Below are 19,863 nucleotides of genomic sequence, written 5' to 3'. Positions count from 1 at the left end.
ACACATAAATTATCATGCTGTCTGAAGGTTTTGTTCATTCATCAGTGGCTATGGGAAGGAAGCACCTTTCTCTTGGTTTCCTTTGAAGACTTGGATGCTCTTCTTGTGCCTTTCCTTCTCTTGGTGGAAGGAGGGCTATAGTCCCAAAATGTTTTCCAGATGGACTCAGAGTTTCAATCCCTGAAGTCAGGACTCTTCTGACTGTCATTTGCTCACTTGCCAACTTTAGTTAATATTGCACGTTTTTTTCTTTGCCCCCAATGTGCAATAATAACTTGTGCTTCCTTGGTACTGGCATTTGAAATTTTTCAAAACAGTTCAGGGTTTAATTGAAGTCTGCCACTTCTTTTCTGATTAATGTAGTAGTTACTTCTGATTGCCAGTTCAGGAAATGGAAATTTAAAGCAGTAATTCAGTAGTGCAAGCATTTGATTGGACTGCCTTTTATTTTATGCCAAATTCCAGTTTAACTTCTAGAGCCTCGGTGGTTTGTTTAGTTTTATCTTAAATGTTTTCCAGTTAAGCTGCATTTCTGTTACCTGTGTAGTGAATTTAATTCACCTCACAGTAAAGCTTTTCATGGTTTCCCAAGTGTGTGTGTGTGTGATACATTAAAATTACTTCCCTGAAAAAAGCATTACATTCTGCTTGTGCATGTTTACAGTACACTTTACTGTGTTCCTGTTTTCATGGGGTTAGGTGGGAATCAATAAAGCATTCCATAATCAAAAGTATACTTGAAAATTCTTTGTCTTTGATGATTTCTTTGTAAGAATTCTATTTCATGTGCTTTTACTCTCCATGTAGAGATATCTTGATTGGACTTTCTCATGGTACCAAGGGATGGCTGCATTCCCCTTTGTCCCCTACAATGAGGAGGAAGAAGAAGAGGAAGAAGAAGAATTAAATGGAACAGAGAAGTCTCAAGATAAAAAATTAAAGGATGAAAATAAGCCAGATTCAGATGTGGCCCGATACGATGTTGTAAAGGTAAGCACAGAGCTGTACCTGAAACCTTTTTAGGAAAATAGGCTCTGCACAGTGGCTGTGTGTGCTGTTGAAATGTCTGCTCTCCTGTGTATGCTATTAAGAACGTTCTGAAGAAGAATTAGAACTGTTCCCTGGCTGTGGGATGTTATATTTCTGTCATATATTACCGGGAGAGGTAATTTTATTGATCTCTAAAAATGTTAAGACTTGACCTGTGTGATTTCAGTGTCATTAAGTAGCTCTAACTTCCTCTAGGGAAACTGGCAACAAACACACTCATGACTTTGTAAGACTTGCTGAAAGACTGCATACAATCGTGATTATAAAGCTCGCTTGCTTGAGCTAAAAGTGAAAAGCTTCCAGCCACTATTAAAATGTCTGTATGCACTTCTGTAAAGTCAAACAGGAGCTTTACAGCTGGATAGTTCATAACTAGTTAGATTTGTACAATTCTTTTTGTATTTGATGTAAGGTGGCTACTTAGCATTTCCCCAGTTTCATTGTTCATGTTTGCATTTCTCAGGTAGAGTTACAGCATTTGGAAGGAATTCCTCACATACTCAAACCTAATCCCGCATTGCTGATACGAGATCTAAAAATAGCAATCTTTATCTCAAACAGCCTTGGTGGAGCTGCTGGAATCATTAAAACCTTGTGATCACATCACTTAGTCCACGTGCTTGAGCCTGTGTTCAAATGCTACTTGGTTGAAAGCCTAACTGGGCAAATGAATTGCTGTACTTGGCCATCTGGTCTTGTTTAGAGGCTTCATGATTTCATACAAGTCTGCTAGGTGACACTGTTTAAAAAGCTTAACAAAAGAGTTGTAGGTAGAAGGCGTGAAATCGATTTGTGATTCTGGAACCAGTTGCATGGGTCAGCATAATAGACTTTAACTTGTTCCAAGTGGCCTGAACTCAGAAGGTATTTGGGATAAAATTCTCCACTGTTCCAGTTGCTGTGAAATTCTATTTCACACCTGTTTATTGGCTGTTACAACCCAATTACTCCACACAGCTGGAACAGAAGTATTTAAACTAGTAGCTGAACCTGATCAGGCCTAGAACCTCAACCTTGCTTGGCTGCAGCTTTTAAAAAGTATTAATACTGTGAACTCTGGTGTTAGAGAGTTGCCCTTTCTCAGAACTAGGAATGCATAACCCTGTCACTTAAACTGATTGTGGTCTTCTGCTCTGTGAACCGTAAAATAAAAACCACATCATCTCTCTGCATCTCTTTTCCTACTGCAAAATAGGAATTTGTGTCTGTTCTCTGCTTCTGTCAGCTCTTCTCTGACGTGACAGGTACTATTAGACAGAGTGCTGTTAGCTGTGGGTGGTGTCTAGCCAAGATGATTCAAGGGGAGCTAGAGAACCTTTGTCAGCCACATTAGGTTTTAGTAGTCTTTTTATGGGGAAAGTTATTTTCCTATTCCCTGTTACAGTTTCATACTCTGGAAGACACAAGTGTCCAAACCCCACCAGTGGTCTGACTTAGAACAGAAGTTTAGTTGTTCTGCTCTCTTGAGCTAACTCTTGCTCGTTTGCTAGCATACTGGCAAATCTGCAGAAACTTACCTCTTTGTTTTCCCACTGGTAATTTTAAAACTCTTTCTGCAGAAGATGTAATAGAATCTTCTTTTGTCTTCCAGCAACTGCAGTTCAGAGGGCAATTGTTGAGAGCATAATGGAAATTTTTTTACTTTATTTTTTTTTTACTTTCAGGGACTTTTGAAGACACGAATCCAGCACCGGCTGAGGTACATCCTGGAGGTGGTACGACCTGTTCCGACAGTAGTCCTGGATATACTGCACATCCTCACTCACATAGCAAGGCACTCTTCTGAAGCATGCAGCCAGGTAAGTCTCCCCTTGTACAGGAGCTGGAGGATGATAGAAGAATGTTTGAAAAAGGGAAGAAAGAAGCAGGTAAAGTTATGGCAAGGAGATCAGACTTGTGTGTTTTGAATGCCTTCTGCATGTCTGCATAATTGCATACCTTTAGTTATTTGTGCTGCTTGCTATTTCTCTGTAGCTGCTTGACTGTCCTCGGTTGATTGAGACCATTGTCAGGGAATTTCTCCCTACTCAGTGGGATCCCCAAGTGGCTGAACCAGGGTGTTTACTCACCAGCCTCCATGGAGTTGCTTGTGCCACTGCTATGAAGTTCATCAGAGTGTTGGCATCTGGAGGCCGAAATGCAACAGCCAGGCTGGTGAGTGAATCTCAGAAGAGCTTTTCTGATTGCAAAGGCCTTAGTTCTCTATGACTTACTTTCTAAGTAAAGATAGAAGATTAATTCCAGGGACTCTGAGCTGAAGCGGAAATAATCACTATGAAGAAGGCACATATGTGTGTTTTGAAGGAGTTGGGGGTGTCATAATAATGATGCTTTCTGCTGTGTACCAGTAGAAGAGCTGTCTTAAGCTTGTTTCTGCTTTTTTTTGTTTTACATAGTGCAGTTATGCAAAATGACGCAGCCCAGCTCAGTGATAGTTGACCAACAGCAGATGGTTAGAGCACACACTGGTGTGTGGTGCTCTGTATGCTCCCGTGTTCCAGTGGTAGGCAGCTTAGGACTTCATAAACCAGAGATTCAATCACTACCCTTGTGTTTTACAACCCTGGTTGAACTTCCCTGCCATTAATTTGTCTTAATAACTCTGAGGTCATTTATCAGTATTTCCAGTTCCTCTTACCTACTTCTGGATAGGTTTTCTACTTCAGAGATAATTGCGTTCACTCATATAGGTCATCACGCTGGTGCTATAAATGCGTAACATCTACCAAGAGCAGCACCCATCAATGGACACCTTGGGGGTTTTGGTTCAGTGTTGTTAACAGCATCTAATAAATTGCCATGCGGGAAATGGCTAACATCAGCAGAACACCGGTCTGTGCTATAAAATAAATAGAATAATGTGCTGATAATGGATAGTGGGATATTTAAAGACTGTAAGTGGTGCTAGGAACATAATAGAAAGTCTGTGAATTTTACTCCGTTTCAGGCTTTGTGTACTCCAGGTATTTCGAGGCATGCAAGGGTTGCTTACAAGGTTCCTGCCACTCAGGCTTTGGTTCTGTTGCACTCTCGTTACGGCTTGTTAGAGGCACTTAAACATGGGAATGGAGGATGATAATAAAAAACTAAATCAAAATCATCAATGTAGGAATTTATTCTAGCTAACAACAAAATTCTTCCATCCTCCTCCACTGGAAGTAAATTTGACTTTGCTCTCTGTTCTGTAGGAGGGGTGTCAAAATTCATAGTTTGATTCATCAGCTCCTTTGCTGCTGTGCATTGATTCCCCTACAAGATGTCTCTAAAGCATTTGAATTTTAAATTATCTATAATATGTCCTTGTGTTGTGAAAAGTCATTGTTATCTCACTTGTTTAGACAGAGCACATGCAAGCTTTTGTATGTGTGGGAGAGGGAAAGAGAAGCTCTTTTTTATGGTTAAGCAAAAATACGCAGTTGTTGGGGAGGATAAAAATTATTTCTAGACCACTGCAAATGAGTCATGTCATGCTTAATTCAGTACTAAAATAACCTCAGAACATTTCCAAGGCATCAAAATTCTATAATCTTATAAAAGTAATAGACAGGAAGTACCCTTCTTATAAAGTAAACACAGAATCATAGAAAGATTTAGCTTGTAGGACCTCTGAAAACCATTTAGTATGACCTGCCAAAAAGAATATCAGCATCAGTTCAGTACTTTAGTATACAGTGTTTTTCATAAGCATATCTTTACAGGGAATCCTGACTAATAGTTCTGTTTATGACGACTAAAAGAAGGATAGTATGTATTTTTTACAAATCAGTTAAAGGCTGCAGAGAGCATCCAAAACAAGTGTGTGTGTGGCTAGACAAACCTCTGTCAGGAATGATTTAGGTGTAGTTGACTTGTGTTAGGAACGGATTAGGTAAAACCTGGCATCCCTTCCAGGAATGCTTCTCTCTTAATAGCCATTGATTATTTATTGATCCTTTGTAGTATGTTCCTTAAGATTACCCAAAATAAAGACAGATTTGAACAGTGCAAGAGGAGTTTAGAATGAGCTCTACTGAAATCTGCAGCTCTTCTGGTGTGTCAGAGTAATGAGATAACGATGCATGCAACTCATGTCTCTTATCCCTTTGTCTTTTTTTTGTTCATCCTTTTCTTTTTTGTTTGTTTGTTTTACAGCTTAACACATTTGAAATGAAAAGTCGGTTAAGCCGATTTATAGCTGAAGACCCACTGGATCTGCCCCTGCCGAGGGAAGAAGCCATCAGGCTAAGCACCGAAGCCTTCCGGCTGTGGGCTGTGGCTGCTGGCTACGGTCAGGCCTGCGATCTCTACAGGTACAGCCAGATCTGGACAGCTGGGGGTGGAGGGGGCACGACAGAGAAAACGGACGGAGGGGCAGATAGAGGGATCTCCAGGCTCAGGCTCAGTCTTTACTTTCGGGGAGTCTTACCTCCCTTTCTCTGGCCTCCTACAGTAAACCTCACATTTTCTAAAGGTATTGTCTTTTTTGTGGTTGTTCTTTATCTCCTGTGTTTTAAGTACTGCTATTTTGGTATTTCTCTTCTGTGCTGTAGGAGATCACCCTAACTTTTTAGGGCTGCATCTTTCTCCCCTGGAAAGCATGAATAATCTGTGCTTGTGTAACATCAAGATGCATAGTTTGCAGCACCCCTAGGATTGAATCTGATGATCTAAGGGCAGTCTGTAGGCAGCAGTCACCAGCATGCATGCTAAGTGTGGCAGACTGATGCAGACAGACTGCATACTGCATTGACTTTCAGGTCAGTTCAAGTTCTTGTGCTTGACTGTCGAGGTTGGCACTGGGATAAGTCTGACCTGCCTCAAGCATTGAGTCCTCTTTCTGTTATTACACTGACTTGGAAGCACTGAGGTGGCTGTGGAGTTCCGCTGAAGAGCAGTAGAAGGGAGACCAGTGTTAAGTTTCAGAATGGAGATTCTCTCTCTGTAACAGAATTTTGTTTTCTCCAGGCCAGTCAGGTTTATTGGTTAATAAAAAGTAAAAACTGTATATAATTTTTTAGCACTGCAAATAACGTTGAGGAAAGAGAAGCAGCAGAAAATTCTTTAAATTTGCATGATTGTAACTGTGGATACTTCGACTGAATATTTGAGAACTAGGCAAACAAGAATAATAGTAGTTTTTCCAAGAAGTTACTGCAGTGCTTGGAGGCAGAGTATTAGGTAGGTCCCATTCAGATGAATTTGGAATGACAGTGTTCTTTCTTTGTCATCTTTTTTCCATGTCTGTTTATTTTTGTTATTTTGGTGGTAGTGATCATTCTCATAATCTCATTTTCGCAACTGTTAAAATATTTGATGGAAGGATGTAAAGAAGATAGGGCCAGGTTCTTCCAGTGGTATGAAGTGAAAGTACAAGAAGCAATGGGCACAAATGGCAATACAGGAAATTTCACTTAAGTGCAAGAAAAATTTTTTTACTGGGAAGCAGTCAAACAAACACTGGAGCAGGTTGTACAGGAAGATTGTGGACTCTCCATCCTTGAAGATGTCAGAAGTCCAACTGGACATGTTCCTGGGCAAACTTGCTCTAGCTGACGTGGTTTGAGCAGGGAGTTGAACTATAGATGATCTCCAGAGACCCTTTCCAACCTCATGTATTCTGTGATTCGTACTATAGGGATCTCTACCCTGTGCTGGTGAGGATACTGCAGTCCCTGCCTGAATTGATCAGCACTTGCTGTGGGAAGAGCCCTATGATTGAGTTGTCTGTCCAGAGAGCTACGGCAGTAGTTACTCTGCTGATACAAGTGACACAAACAGCAGCCTACACAGCGGAGCTGCAGGCCAAGCTGAGCAGGTAGGCCCTCTCTGTCACCAGTTCTGTGTATCTGAGTAGTTGGCATCCTGTTTTCCCTCTCTGGTTTGGAGACCTGGCTATCACTTTCTCCCTCCTGCCACCCCTGCTTCCTTTTGGATGGTTTACTGCCCCACGTCCCCCTGCATGGTGGGGTGCGTTCCCTCTGACACAAGGTCATAAGCAGTATCTAGTCTGACATCTGTGTGCCTGCTAGCATGGTAAGAGGCAGGAGTAAAAATCTGCATTCAGCTATGGGGCAGAAGGGCAGTGGTTGCCAAACGCTCTGCTGAAAGGAGCTAGGAAGCGACTTTGACCTTCCCTTTGGGGAGAAGAAAGTCATGTCCCTGAGGTCTGGAGGGAACAACCTCTCTGCAGAGACTGAGGTAGGTCAAGATTAAAAGGTGGTTGGGTTTGGTAGACATCAAAGCAGTAGAATTTGCTGAAGACACAGGTACTTTTTGTGGTGAAAAGCAAGAAACTCTTTAAACAAAGCTGGATACCAAGGTAGTGTGTTTGGTGAAACTAGAGCGTAGTTCAAGGACAGAGTAGTGCAGGTGAAGATACCTCAACTTTCATGAGCAGATTCTACATTTGTCCTTTCTGCCTAAATTGATTTGTAGGAATGTGCAAAGGCTTTTTTCCCCGTGGTGCTGTTGCTGGGTATCGCCTTCCAGATTTTGTGCAATTGGAGACCTTGCTGTTGAAAATGATTATTTAGAGAGACAGTTGTTTCTGAGATGTACTCACTATCCTGTGTCATTCTTCCATTGTGTTTCAGTAATAACTCAGAAGATACTGAACAGATTCTACCTCCTCCAGTAGCGTGGAATCAAGTGTCAGGCTTACAGCCCTTCCTTGAGACCAGTCTGAAAAAATTCCTCCAGGAGATATCCCAGGCAGAAACGTGGCTAACTCTCCAGCCTCTGGCCACAACTTACGTGATCTACTTAGGAGTTTATTACAGTGCTTGCAGCCAACAGGTAAGGCCTGAAAATACAGGTTGTCTTTTCATCTTACCAGAGTCAGCCGGTGTATTACCTCTGAAAATTAGAGGCAATGCTGAGAAAGACAGATGTTGAGGCATCTAGCTGAGGACTAGATTTTGTTTACCACAGCTCACATCTGGGCTGTGTGGCATTTAGCATCATAGATCATAAGTCTGCTGATCCTTCACATTAGCAGTGCCAAATATCACTGTCTTCCTTTCTTGTCTGTTCTTCCTGTGGGCTGCAGAGTCTTCAAGGTATGTGGTAGTGCTATGATTGTTGTGATTTACTGTAGGGACTTGAAGCATGAAGCAAATGTGACCTAATTTAGTCTGGCAGCCCTTTCTCCTCCCGGGCTAAATCAAGTTGCACATTTTTGCATTTGCTGTGGTATGGGAGCTTACATGTGGACAGCTGCGCTGCAACAATCTGTTTGGAAGATTCACATGGTCCATGCCATATGAACCTTGGATAGGAAACAATAAAGATAAACTTACTTGCTGCCCCACTGACATTTAAGGTCAAGTTCTGAAACCCAATTACAGTTGTAGTATGTGACCATCTTTTAAAGTGATGCTGTTGAAGAATAATGTCTTATACTTTAGCTACCTTAAAGATTCATGTTCTAAAGATAAATGCAATTTTCCTCTTTACTGCCCAACTGATGTGCCCGAGTTCTGACCTGGAAGAGCTGTCTTCAAGGTGCAGGAGTAATTTAATGGCTGTAGTTATTCCCGCTTCTGCAACTCCTCTGAAACTTGCCCAAAACAACTGAGTTTGTTAGTTGTGACTGGGGTGGAGAACGATAGTATCTTTTAAAGATGTCTTCAGTGCCCCACAGGTGGGTAGTACCCTTCACATGCTGTCGTTAGGTCCTGAGCATCAGAGAATCAGGATAACCAAGAGGTTAATATTACTTTTTAACCTTTATAGGTATTCCAGAAGAGTGGTTGGCAAAATAATTTTAAGTCTTTGAGCTATGAAATAATATTTTTTTTAATGCCACTTAAAAAGAAGTTCAATTGTCTACCTGTTGTTAGCTAATCTGATTTTAAAAAAGTAAAATCGTATGTAGCAAATTTGAATGGACGAGTGCAAAAACCAAAAATCAACTTGTAACTAGTGTATAGTAGGACCTTTTTAGAATATTTTTGTTAGACTACTAAAAACTAAAGTTAACATTTTCATGTAGATTTTACTGCTTTCTGGAGGGGGATTTCACCTGGGGGAAACTTTATGTCATGGAAATGAGTATTTCTGTGTCCTAAAGTAGCATTCTAATGAAGGGGAAAAATATGAAAAATTGCCAACATGTTCCTTCAAGCTGGAATACTGCTTACTAGAGTTGGAAGAATTCAGATGGTTCTCTAAAAGCCCCAGATCCTCCTCTGTGCTGTGTTCGTCCACAGTCATGCTTTGATGTCAATCACACTTTATACAGCTGGTATTTTTCTTTTAAGAATTTTTGTTTTGGAGAGCCTCATGGTGCCACTCTGCTTTCTCAAGGTAGTTCTGATCACCTTTGTGTCATCTTCAAGTTAAATAGAAAGATCAGCATGTATTAGCTACTTAGGGCAAGTTTTTATTTAGAGAATCTTGATCTCAAGGATCCCATACCTTCCAGCCAGTTAAGAAGTTTTGGCGATGTATTTTAATACTTGAGTGTGAGAACACCTTGAGATACCACTCTCACCTTCCACACTACCAACAGTGAGGCCAGCTCTAACCTAGAGCAGTACTACTCTGTAGATGATGTGGTCTGGCAAAAAGATAATAAACACAGAGAAAGCAATTAAATCAACTTGTCTTTTTGCCCTCACTGGAATGCCTTAATTCTCCATCTTTTCCTGTCTTTCTCCTTGTGTTCTGCAGCCATCAGTCAATCCAATTGACTGCTTAGAGGAACTGGAACGTTTGACTTCAGAGGTGCTGCAGCCCCTTCTCAGCCAGCCAGCCATACACAGCATGTGGGACTTGCTCAGGTGAAATTATTTCACTACTAAGATGCTGTTGCCAGAAGCTAAGGGAGCCTCCTCATTTCTCTACTGTACTGTGTGGCAGTTTCCCCCCTCCCATTTCTTTCCCCTGTACATATGTGCCCCATATGTGTGAATGAGAGTGCAGCAGGGCTCTGTCTACACCCTGCTTTGTCCTCTTTCCCCTCACAGCAAAAATCACAATGGCCACAGTGGTTCTCCAGTTCCTTCTTTCCTACTGGTGCTGCTGCAGGGTCTGCATCTCTGCCCTTCCATGTAGCTGTGTTTTTCGTATCAATTTCAGATTGATTTTAATCACTCTTGGCTTTGATTCTTCTTTGGTTTCACTTTTTTTTTAAAAAAAATTAACATCAGTTTGAGTCCCTCTTATATTGGGGAGGTGAGAGTGTGTGTTCATGTACCATTTACATGCTGTGTGTGATGCTGCATGTATAAAATAGTTTAAACCAGACTCTCGTCTTCAAGCTCCTGCAGAGCTTCACTAAAGCTTTGAAAGCCCCTACAGGAAAGCAAAAGGCCAGATCACAAACTGTTCTTTCAGACATTTGGATAACAAGCTTTTTCTCTGGCTCTGGGAACTGTTAAGCCCTGCAGATATTCTGTGTTTCTACTGTAGAAGGAGCCTCCCTACCGGCCTGTGATCGATCCTCGGGGAGGGGGACCCTGAAAGGCTTAACTTGTAGTCAGGGGGACATCTGGCTGCTGTTGAGAACATATAAGGGACGCTTGAAATCTTTGGGTTTAAGTGGTACTTGAACACTCAGCAGTCTGGCCCATGTTCTTTCATGCCTGAGAACTGAGGTTTTAAGCTCTTGGAACCAAAGCTTCTGACACGAGGGCATTCCATGGACCCTTCCTTTCCTGCCTGTCCTCAAGGTCTGAGACCAGGCGTTTGGTCAGGCTGTACAAGCCCATCAGCACGAGTTCTCCTAGGCTGTTCTTAACACTGGCTGGTAAAAATGAAGAGTCAGCTAATCTCTGCCTTAATGTTTTGGCAGTCTTGTCTAAATGTTCTGTGCAGAGTAGGGCCAGGAGTTCAGGGTACTTTGTGAGCCCCCAATGTGTTCATGCATCTCCTATGGTAATGCCAGTGCCAAGAAGAGCAGTGTGTTTAAAGAGTTAGTTCTCTGTCATAATGATGTGGAACTTTAACAGGATTTTCAAATTGCCCCATTACCATTGAGCAGCATGCTTATGGTCACTTTTCCTTGTAGTGACCTTGCTTGTACAGACATGGTATGTCTAGTGTGGGCCCCGCAAGTGCTGCTGGTATGACAAGTTCTAGTTTTGCATGTGGAGAATGAGCATGCATACGAAGAGTGGTATACACAGTCATGCTCGTGTGCATTAAAGCTAGGTTCTTTCTTTAGGCTTTAAAAATACGCATTTCACGAGTATGTAAGGGGCAGCATTTTTGCAATGTCAACTTAAGATACAAGCTGGCTTCTTGGCTTTGCCTGTCAATTTATTATGGAAATGTCTTGAGTAGGTGCGCAGCTTTATTAGCCTGGTTTACGTATGTACATGGGGAAGTGTGTATTTTTTTTAATCAAAGGCCCAATGCTTTCAAATGTTTGACATCAGAGATGCATCATTGCATCAGAATTTCTGCATGTCAGGAACAATTTAGCTGAAGATTAGAATTCATGATGGCTCACTGGCTTTGGCTCGTATGGCAGTAGTACGTACTTGACCAACTGATACTAGGTTTTTTTCTTGCACAATCTTTGGGGTTTCCATTTTACTGCAGTGTGACACAGTTTGGACAGTAACATTCCTACAAGATAATTCTTTAGTGGCATGAGTGCTTTTGACCTGACCCCTCGATCTTGTTTACACAGGCCATGTTCTGCTTTGTGCAACCCTCTGTCCTGTTCCCCTGCACCAGAATCTGTCTTCAGCATTGCATCTCTGAGTTGCACTGGAGGCAAACCTCCTCTGAGCCTGGTTGGCTCCAAGTCACCCTTCCCCTTCCTCACCGCCCTCCTATTTCTCATCAACAACGTCACTCACATTCACAAGGGCCTGACCAGCAAGGTGAGAATGGACTTTTTTACTGTAAATTCTAGGTGAATGATGATATATTTGTGAGAGAGGTTAGCATTTGTATCTTCCCAGGCTCAAGAGTGATGATAATAGGGCTATTAAAAAGGAATTTTTGTGTATTTTTGTTTTAAAAAATGTCAAAGTACTATAGAGCTAAATAAGCCCATTGTCGGAAACAGGTAAGATAATGATCCGAAAAAAATCTTCTTTCTTTGAATTCCAATATCCAGTTGACACTGGGAAGCTGGAATTATAGGGCAGGTGATGGATGATAATGACACTTAAAGGAGAAGTGTGAAAGAGCTGTTGTTTGGCTAAGCAAAATAAATAACTGTCAGAGGAGGAAAGGGATGGTTGAAGCATATATAATAAAGAAAAACTGGATAAAATTAAACAAAAAAATGAGTGCTACAGTGACTGAAGAGATTTCTTCCCACTTCTGGTTGTCCTGAAGTTTTGGAACGAGAGTCATGGAAGACTGCAAACTCTGAAGGGGAAATGGCAGAGCCCTAGAGAGATGGAGTACCTAGCATAAGCTTTCTCAAAGCTTTCCTCTGGCCCCTTATGTTGAATTAGCTGACCGGTTACTAGTAGGAGTGTCTGGTCAGATAAGAGAGAAACATCTTAAGCCGCTGGCCAGACTTCTGCCTTACACAGCATTAAGGAAAATGGTGGCATTGACTGTTGGTTGCCTGCAGTGGGGATGGTCATGGTGGATGCATGAGGCAGAAAAGCAGGGTTTTATCAGGTTGTTTTTAAATATCTCTTTTGAAGTAGCTGACAGGAATTCTCATGTGAGAAGGCAGGGGGTAGCGGGGGTAGGCCTTGGAGAGGGCTGTGTTTTACTTTCCTCTGAGCACAAACTCTTAGTAGTATTTCTCTCCATTTCTGATTCCTTTATAGTACAGCTCTGTGCTGGGCTTCAGAGGCTTGAAGGATTATCTGCATCAGAGCTGGCAGACCGGACCTCCCTCTGTAACTCCATCGTCTGCGTGGATCCTGCGCCATGAATATCACCTGCAGTACTTTGTGTTAGCCTTGGCTCAGAGAATGGTATTGCTATTAGTTCTTTCATTTCCTTCACCCAAGGAATTGACTTCATCCTGGCCTCTCCAACTCAGTGTGTCAGACTGGAAACCGATCTTTGCATCAATGTTCTTTTTGATATCTGACTTATGTCTGTTGACTTTCCGGCTGTCTTTTTATGTCCCACTAACAAATAGTATCTTTATAATTACTGATGTGGGGATTTAGATCCAAAGTACTTTGAATGGCACAATTATATTTTTGCCTGTCTTTGGGCTAGAGTGAGAACAAAGTTTTCAAATGTGCTGCTAAAAAAAGATGTCCGGCTGCCTAAGACGGTCGGGGGAAGCAGAATGATCTCAGTAAGAATGTTGACAGTTCTTGCAGTCTGCCTCAGTCTCTCACTTTCCAGTGAGATCTGGCTCAGTTGATCTTCCTGCCCTCGTTGGCAGATGATACAGTGCTTTAATCTGTTGTTTTGTTTCCCGTACAGGCAGGCACTTGTCCGGATTACGCCCAGCATGCCTCACTCCATCACTGTGTTGCCATGGCGTTGCTAAGCCGTTTGTTGCCAGGGAGTGAGCATCTGGTTTATGGGGTCCTACTGGATCTTGCCTTTAATCCAGAGTTTCTTCCGTAAGCTTTGCATTTTTTCCTTTCTGTAGTCTGGTACGTGGGAAAACTGAAAAAGTACATGTTGGCACTGCAGTTTTGTCATCGTTTTTGGCCTTTGGTAGGGCCTGTATTCAAACTTTACTCGCTGGCATGTTCTCCAGTCACAGAGCCTTCTAATCAGATGAGCAGTCCGATTTGTTTCCGATGTATCAATGTTGAGAAATGTGACCAGTTTCTTTTGATCTCTGTGGCAAGAGTCCTGTGTATTCCTGATAGAACTAATTCTCCCAAAGGTCCAGCATCTGCTGTCCTGGGAGCAGTAAGTCTAGAAAATACATGGGAGTTTGACATAGCCTGAAAATGTTATTAAATCTAACTCAAACCCTTATTATACAAGTTCTCATGCAACTTTTTGCTGATTCAACAACTGTGGTGTCTTCCACCTTGCATGGAAGAAAGGTGGAAGAAATCATGACCATCTCAAATACGAAGCCTCCCATGTCTGACCAAGAAAATGGTAGCAGATTATTTTGTTCATCACAATCTCTTTGAAATTTGCCATGGTGCCTCCCTGTAGGAGGTTGGACCAAGGTGCTGAAAGGAGATACTGTAGTTTTCCAGAAAGAAGGAAGGTTTGTGAGTGGGCTTGTTTCTTTGTTTGGGTTGTGGTGGCTTGGAGGTGTGTGTTTTTGTAGGGTTTTTTTTTGTTTTACAAATACCTGCTGAAGAGCTACCATTTTGTGAGAATTTGACAGGTGGTCTGAGATCATGGTATATGGATTTGACAAACACCCCCCCACCACAATTAGTAGCTGCAAAGCTGCTATTTCGGCAATTGTCTTATTGATTCATGTAGGCCTTATAATATGTGGATTTTCAACCTGGCACCCTGACAGCTGTGTTGGAAAGTAGACTGTCTCTCTGGAAGAGGGGTTGCAGCCCCCACACCAGACTGCTGGAGTTGTGTGAAGGTTTTTCATGGCAAGGCCTTAGCGTTGCTAATTCCAAATGTAGTTCTGTAAATTTCCTGTAAGTACCAAGACAGCTGATGCCTTACAGGCATTCAGTAATATCATAGCTGAATGCTGTCAGAAGTCTTGTGCTGTGCGTATACCAGGGGTCCTCAAACTACGGCCTGCAGGCCCGATACGGCCCCCCAGGGTCCTCAATCCAGCCCCCAGTATTTACAGAACTCCCCTGCCCCCCCGCCCCCTCCCCACTGAATGTTGGGGGGGAACCAAGCAGCCACAGATGACTGCCTGCCACTTCCTCTGCGCACCGGCCCCCTATTTAAAAAGTTTGAGGACCCCTGGTGTATACTGTTCTCCCTGATCCAGGAAGGTTGTAGAGATTAATTTCTGTGGTGTTTTGTTTGTTGGTGTTTTGGTGGTTTTTTGTTGGGTTTTTTTTTTTCCTTTCTTTTCTTAAGCTGGTGTTTGTCTTCATCTTGCAGTGAAGGGAAAGCTGGAGGGCCAGAAGCAGCTGACTTCTCTGATATCCTGCATCTAGGTACCAGTGCCAAACTGGCACAGCCTGGCTCTGCAGCAGCATTTTTTTCAAAGGCTACTCGTGGTGCCCTGCTGAGAGAATCGTACCAGAATCTGCCTTTGATCCGCTCCTGCTACCTTTCTCATTTTGTCCACTTGCAGCATACCCTTAAGCGTTCCCAAGCATCCTATCGAGGACAGAATTACCTCATCCAGTCACTGCTGCTTCCTGAGGCCAAAGGGCCCATCCTGCCTTCAGACTGGCCGTTCTTTCCGCTTATCAGCCTCTACAACAAAGTGACTAACACAGAGACACCTGGGGCTGTACTGAACTCTCTCCCACTTGATCTTGTCAACATTGTGACCTGGAACCTGCAGTGGGTCTTGCTGCTAGAAACCTGGCGTGCTAAAACGCTTCAGAGCATCCCTACTGCTGCCAAACTTGCACGGCTTATGTGTGTCTTCCTCACAGGCAATGACCTCTTTCTAGAAGCACCGGTCCACCACTACACAGCTGCTCTTCTCTCTGTATATTGCCACCCCAAGGAATTGGACTCCCTGGACTTGGATGCTCCTCTTCCTGGTTTGGTGTCCTTCTATGATCTTTATATAAGTCTCCTGGAGCAGTTTGAAGGTGTCTCCTTTGGAGATCCACTCTTTGGAGTCTTTGTTCTTCTACCTCTACAGAAGCGTTTCAGTGTTCATCTGCGTCTCTCTGTTTTTGGGGAGCACACAAGTATCCTGCAGGCGCTGGGAGTGCCGCTCCAGCAGGTAATCCTGGCTTATGGTAGTTGCCTGTTACTGCGTATTTCTGGGTTACTGCGTTCTTGCCTGTGTTTTCTGCAACTTTGGAGAGGAGTTGGGCATCCTCCTAGCAATTCCCCTTCTTCCTCATCCTTCATTGTCCAGTAGAATTAGCATGCTTTCTTTGCTTAGAAGCTTTTTTTTCTCTCTGAAGAAAGTGCAATGCATGGAATGTAAAATAGAATAGGAATGGATAGCAACATTCTTTAGATTTAGGGCTGTGACAGCAGTGTATATGGGGTTTTTTGTTGTTTTGGGGTTTTTTTGATTGATCGTAAGCCTGAATAACAGAGTCCAGCTCCTGTATATGTGCAGACCCTTGTACAATAATCATAATAATTTTCAGAAACCTGTTAACTTTGTTTTGAGAGCAGATAGTGTGTATATGTGGAGGGCAGGAGCTGTGAAATGGTTCAGACTTCAGTGGAAACTGTCCCACACCCTGCTTGGCCTAACGATTGAGAACCTTCTTCTCATTTATAGCCTGTATGTACGAAGGGCTAGTCTGCACCCCATGCTCTTCTGCCAGCAGTTACCTTCCCCTTAAATGAGTCTTTGCTCAGCTTAGGTTCAAAAAAAGGTTCAACTTGGTGAGAACCTTTTCGTTGCCCAATGCATGAACAAGCAGTCATTTTCCCTCTCAACCACGTTTCCACGTTTAGGGGTGCTGGAGTTGCACTTTGCTGGGTAACTCAACAAGAAAATCTGATCTGTCAAGTGCAGGACTGTGTTTCTTTTGAATGAGCAGAGCACAAGAGATGGAATTTAGCTGTGCTATTGAAAGTAGTCTGTCTCCTTATTTTGAAACCACTCTTCTTACCTGAGCTAAAATACAATGCCTGTGATTTAACCAGTAAAACACCTCTCCAGAAAGCTGAAGAGGTCTTGAGGATGATTTGTCAAAGGCTTGTCTCGTTAGCCAGCGTGGGCAGTAACAGCTCTGCTCCAAGCAGAGGGTTCTGCCACTGAGGTACATCGTGTTATATAGGAGCACACGCACAAACAGCTCGGGAAGGGCACCATAAAGTCCTGAACTTCCCCTCACTACTTAGACCCTGAAAAAAAGTTGTGATGTTGCCTCTGGGTGGGTTTCTTGCAGTTTCCTGTGCCGCTGGAGCGATACACTTCACCTCCTGAGGATAACCTGAACCTTCTGCGACTCTACTTCCGAACACTGGTCACTGGTGCACTGCGCCACACCTGGTGCCCTGTTCTTTACGTGGTGGCTGTGGCTCACGTGAACAGCTTTATTTTCTCCCAGGACAGCGTGACACAGGTAGGTAATGATAGCAGAGTCTCAGGGCTGGAAGCTTTGGGTTTTGCATCTGCTTTTCCCAAAGTTCAGTGTGGCTTGCTGTGAATCACTGACTCTGGGCTTGAAAACGTTGTGAGCAAATGTTTTTCTTTGGTCAGCTGAGTATCCACATATGAGATGAGGACAGCACCTCTTGTTCATTATACCCTAAAGCACTTGCATTAGTGTTAGTCAATCCTAAACTTTTGAAGTTGATAACTATATGGACTATAGTGCAGGCCTGGGGGGGAATAGTGAAGCAGAGAGGATGAGGAAGCTGATCAGGCAGAAAGAGCTTGTAATAGTTTTAGCCTCTGCCTGGGGTAATCTTAAGGTGCAGAGTACTCTTTCTTTTCACTTTGCTTGAATAACCAAGCAGAAGCCCTCCCATGGCCTTGGGGCCTCTAGCAGTGGTTACTCCTGCTAATGTTTCCCCTCTGATCTACAGTTCTACCTGAAAGTTGTGAAGCCAGCAGAGTTTCAGGTTAGGAGAAGGGGGAGAGGCAGGATCCAGGCTTTAGCCATCTCAAGCCCTTTCTGATGGAACAAGATGCTCTTTGGAGCATCATCATAATGAGCAAAGCATCCTCCTGGAGGATGTACGCCTGTGGGCAAAGGTGGCACTGCATCATGTTAAGCAAAGTACATGTTTTGTTCCCAGGAGACAGATGCGGCTCGGAAAAGCATGCTGAGAAAGACGTGGCTGTTGGTGGATGAGGTAGGATCTGTAAGGTTCAGTCTGTGCCACTGGGTCTTAAGTTTTTCCGGCATGGTATTCTTACAGATTTACCTTTGGCTTTTGAAATTTGTGTTTAACCTCCTTGCTAATTTGAGAATGGGAGAAGATTAGCAGCAGGATTTTGACCTGTGATGGCTATAAATACTGTTGTCCAGGTCTTTCAGTAACTGAACTCAAAACAGAGCCCATTGGAGCCCAGATGAATCTCCTGTACTGTATTTCTGTGCCTCTTGCCCAAACAGCACTATATCTGGACAGTTGAGGGGTCCTAGAGGGATGATTCCAGCACAACTATGAATAGGTGGCCAGCAGTGATCTTCTTTGACTCTTAGTTGGATGATTCCCTCAAAAAGGACAAAACAGATTTAAGGTTTCTCCCTTTCTCAGGAAGCTTGCCAAAGTTCATCATTGTGTGACAGAGCTGTGTCATTTGGCCCTTCATGTTTAGCATCCAGGGTAACTTCTTAGATCCCACTCAAAAGCCTGTTTGGGCTTTGGCCAGAAGTCTTTTTGAGGGGTTGTTGAGGAGACAGTGGAGTTGTGTTCATAAGAGGAATCCTCACGCAAATCGAAACTGAATTCTCTTGGAAGAAACACACTTTTTATAGTCTTCAGTAGAAGAGCTATGCACTTAAATATGTTGGGCATGGTGGGATTGTACCATCTGGCAGGGTGCTATGTTGTGTTGGAGACAGGGTGGAAAAGAACAGATTCTTTTCAGATGTGTTTAATGGCTGCTGCTTCTTTCCTCAGACCTTGAAAAAGCACCTGCTCTTCTACAGAATGCTGAATGCAGAGAGCCCTTTGGGATTTGACCTTTACGAGCAGCTCCCTCCCATGAGACTGAAGTACCTGCAGATGGTGACACAGAAAGAAAACAAGGAGAGTGCACCAGCACTAGTCTCATAGCAAAACACTTGTGCAAGAAAAGGGCCAAGGTGAAGAAAGCAAGAGCTCAGTTTATGCTTCACTGACGAAACCATGTGCGTTTTGGAGAGTTTCAGTGTCTTACCTGGACATTCTTGACGCCTTTGCAAAGTGAAGCACTAGCAGAATGCTCCCAAGCCCTGCAGAACAATACACGTCTTCTCAAGATACGACAGACAATAAGTGTGTGTAGCCTCTCTGTGATGAGCGCTGGAGCATTTTCCTCCATTCTCTTTCAGGTTGTTCTGCTGCTCCCTGGAGAAGGTGAGAATGTGTCTCAAAGGCACTGGAGTGTTGAATAAACTGAAGGAAGTGGAAAAGCTATTTTGTTCAGTCAGGCTGGAGACTGTGGGTTCTCAAGATGGTGTCTGTCTTCCCCAGATCTTTCCATTGCTTTTTTTTGTACCCTGAATTTTGAATGATTCTTTCCTCACACCATCCCCTGCAAATAAAATGACAATACAACAGGGAAGAAGCTGATCCCGAGAGCTCTTTTAAATATATATATACACACACACACACATACAAGCAGTTTCTCCAGGACAGCGTTCTTGTGCACACAACCAGTCACACAGATGTATTGTGTCAGACCTCTTAAGAAATTATAGTTTCTAATCCAGTAGTACAAACACTGGATATCCTCCCTTGTCTGTCTTGGATTGTCTCTAAACTGCTTTCTTTTCTCCGTTAATGTTAGATGTGTAATAAGATCAAAAATACTTTCTTTGTAGGGCAGGATTCTTACCAGTAACCACTCCCCATTACAGAAAAAAACCCCACCACAGTATCTGCTTGTTTAGCTAGAATATGTGTTGGTTGCCCTCTGAGGAGAATGTAATTTAAATTTTCAAGTGGCATTTCTAAGCTTAAACCTGATTTTAAAAGTTCCCAATTTGATCCCACTCCCACATCCAAATTCTGTATTGCAGTCTCAGTCAGAAGGGCTACAAGTATAGTGCCCTAAAAGATGCATCACAAGTGCCAGGTCAAGTCCAGAACTTATTCTAGGTATGATCTCACTGTGTGGTTTGTTTATATCCAATAATTTTTGCAGAACTAAGGTCACACTGGCAGGCTTTTGTTTGGAGAACTTAGTTT

The 19,863-nt window shown here is 43.0% G+C and overlaps 1 protein-coding gene across 3 annotated transcripts in view; it reads left to right on the top strand.

Moving 5' to 3' along the window:
* RPAP1 (RNA polymerase II associated protein 1) overlaps window positions 1–19,245 on the top strand; it is a 39,939-nt gene extending 20,694 nt beyond the window's left edge. For all 3 annotated transcript variants that reach the window (XM_055715970.1, XM_027804689.2, XM_055715971.1), the window contains 14 exons: window positions 808–990; window positions 2,715–2,849; window positions 3,025–3,204; window positions 5,182–5,339; window positions 6,665–6,844; window positions 7,623–7,824; window positions 9,703–9,812; window positions 11,669–11,864; window positions 12,777–12,926; window positions 13,393–13,535; window positions 14,968–15,772; window positions 16,905–17,081; window positions 17,761–17,817; window positions 18,592–19,245. In XM_055715970.1, coding sequence (XP_055571945.1) covers window positions 808–990; window positions 2,715–2,849; window positions 3,025–3,204; window positions 5,182–5,339; window positions 6,665–6,844; window positions 7,623–7,824; window positions 9,703–9,812; window positions 11,669–11,864; window positions 12,777–12,926; window positions 13,393–13,535; window positions 14,968–15,772; window positions 16,905–17,081; window positions 17,761–17,817; window positions 18,592–18,747 — 2,832 coding nt within the window. In that variant the 3' untranslated portion in view covers window positions 18,748–19,245. The remainder of the gene's footprint in view (window positions 1–807; window positions 991–2,714; window positions 2,850–3,024; window positions 3,205–5,181; window positions 5,340–6,664; window positions 6,845–7,622; window positions 7,825–9,702; window positions 9,813–11,668; window positions 11,865–12,776; window positions 12,927–13,392; window positions 13,536–14,967; window positions 15,773–16,904; window positions 17,082–17,760; window positions 17,818–18,591) is intronic.
* Window positions 19,246–19,863: the final 618 nt, after the last annotated feature.

The sequence above is a fragment of the Falco cherrug genome, chromosome 7 (assembly GCF_023634085.1).
Source record: "Falco cherrug isolate bFalChe1 chromosome 7, bFalChe1.pri, whole genome shotgun sequence".
Lineage (NCBI taxonomy): Eukaryota > Metazoa > Chordata > Aves > Falconiformes > Falconidae > Falco > Falco cherrug.
This window is presented reverse-complemented; position numbering and strand designations above follow the sequence as displayed.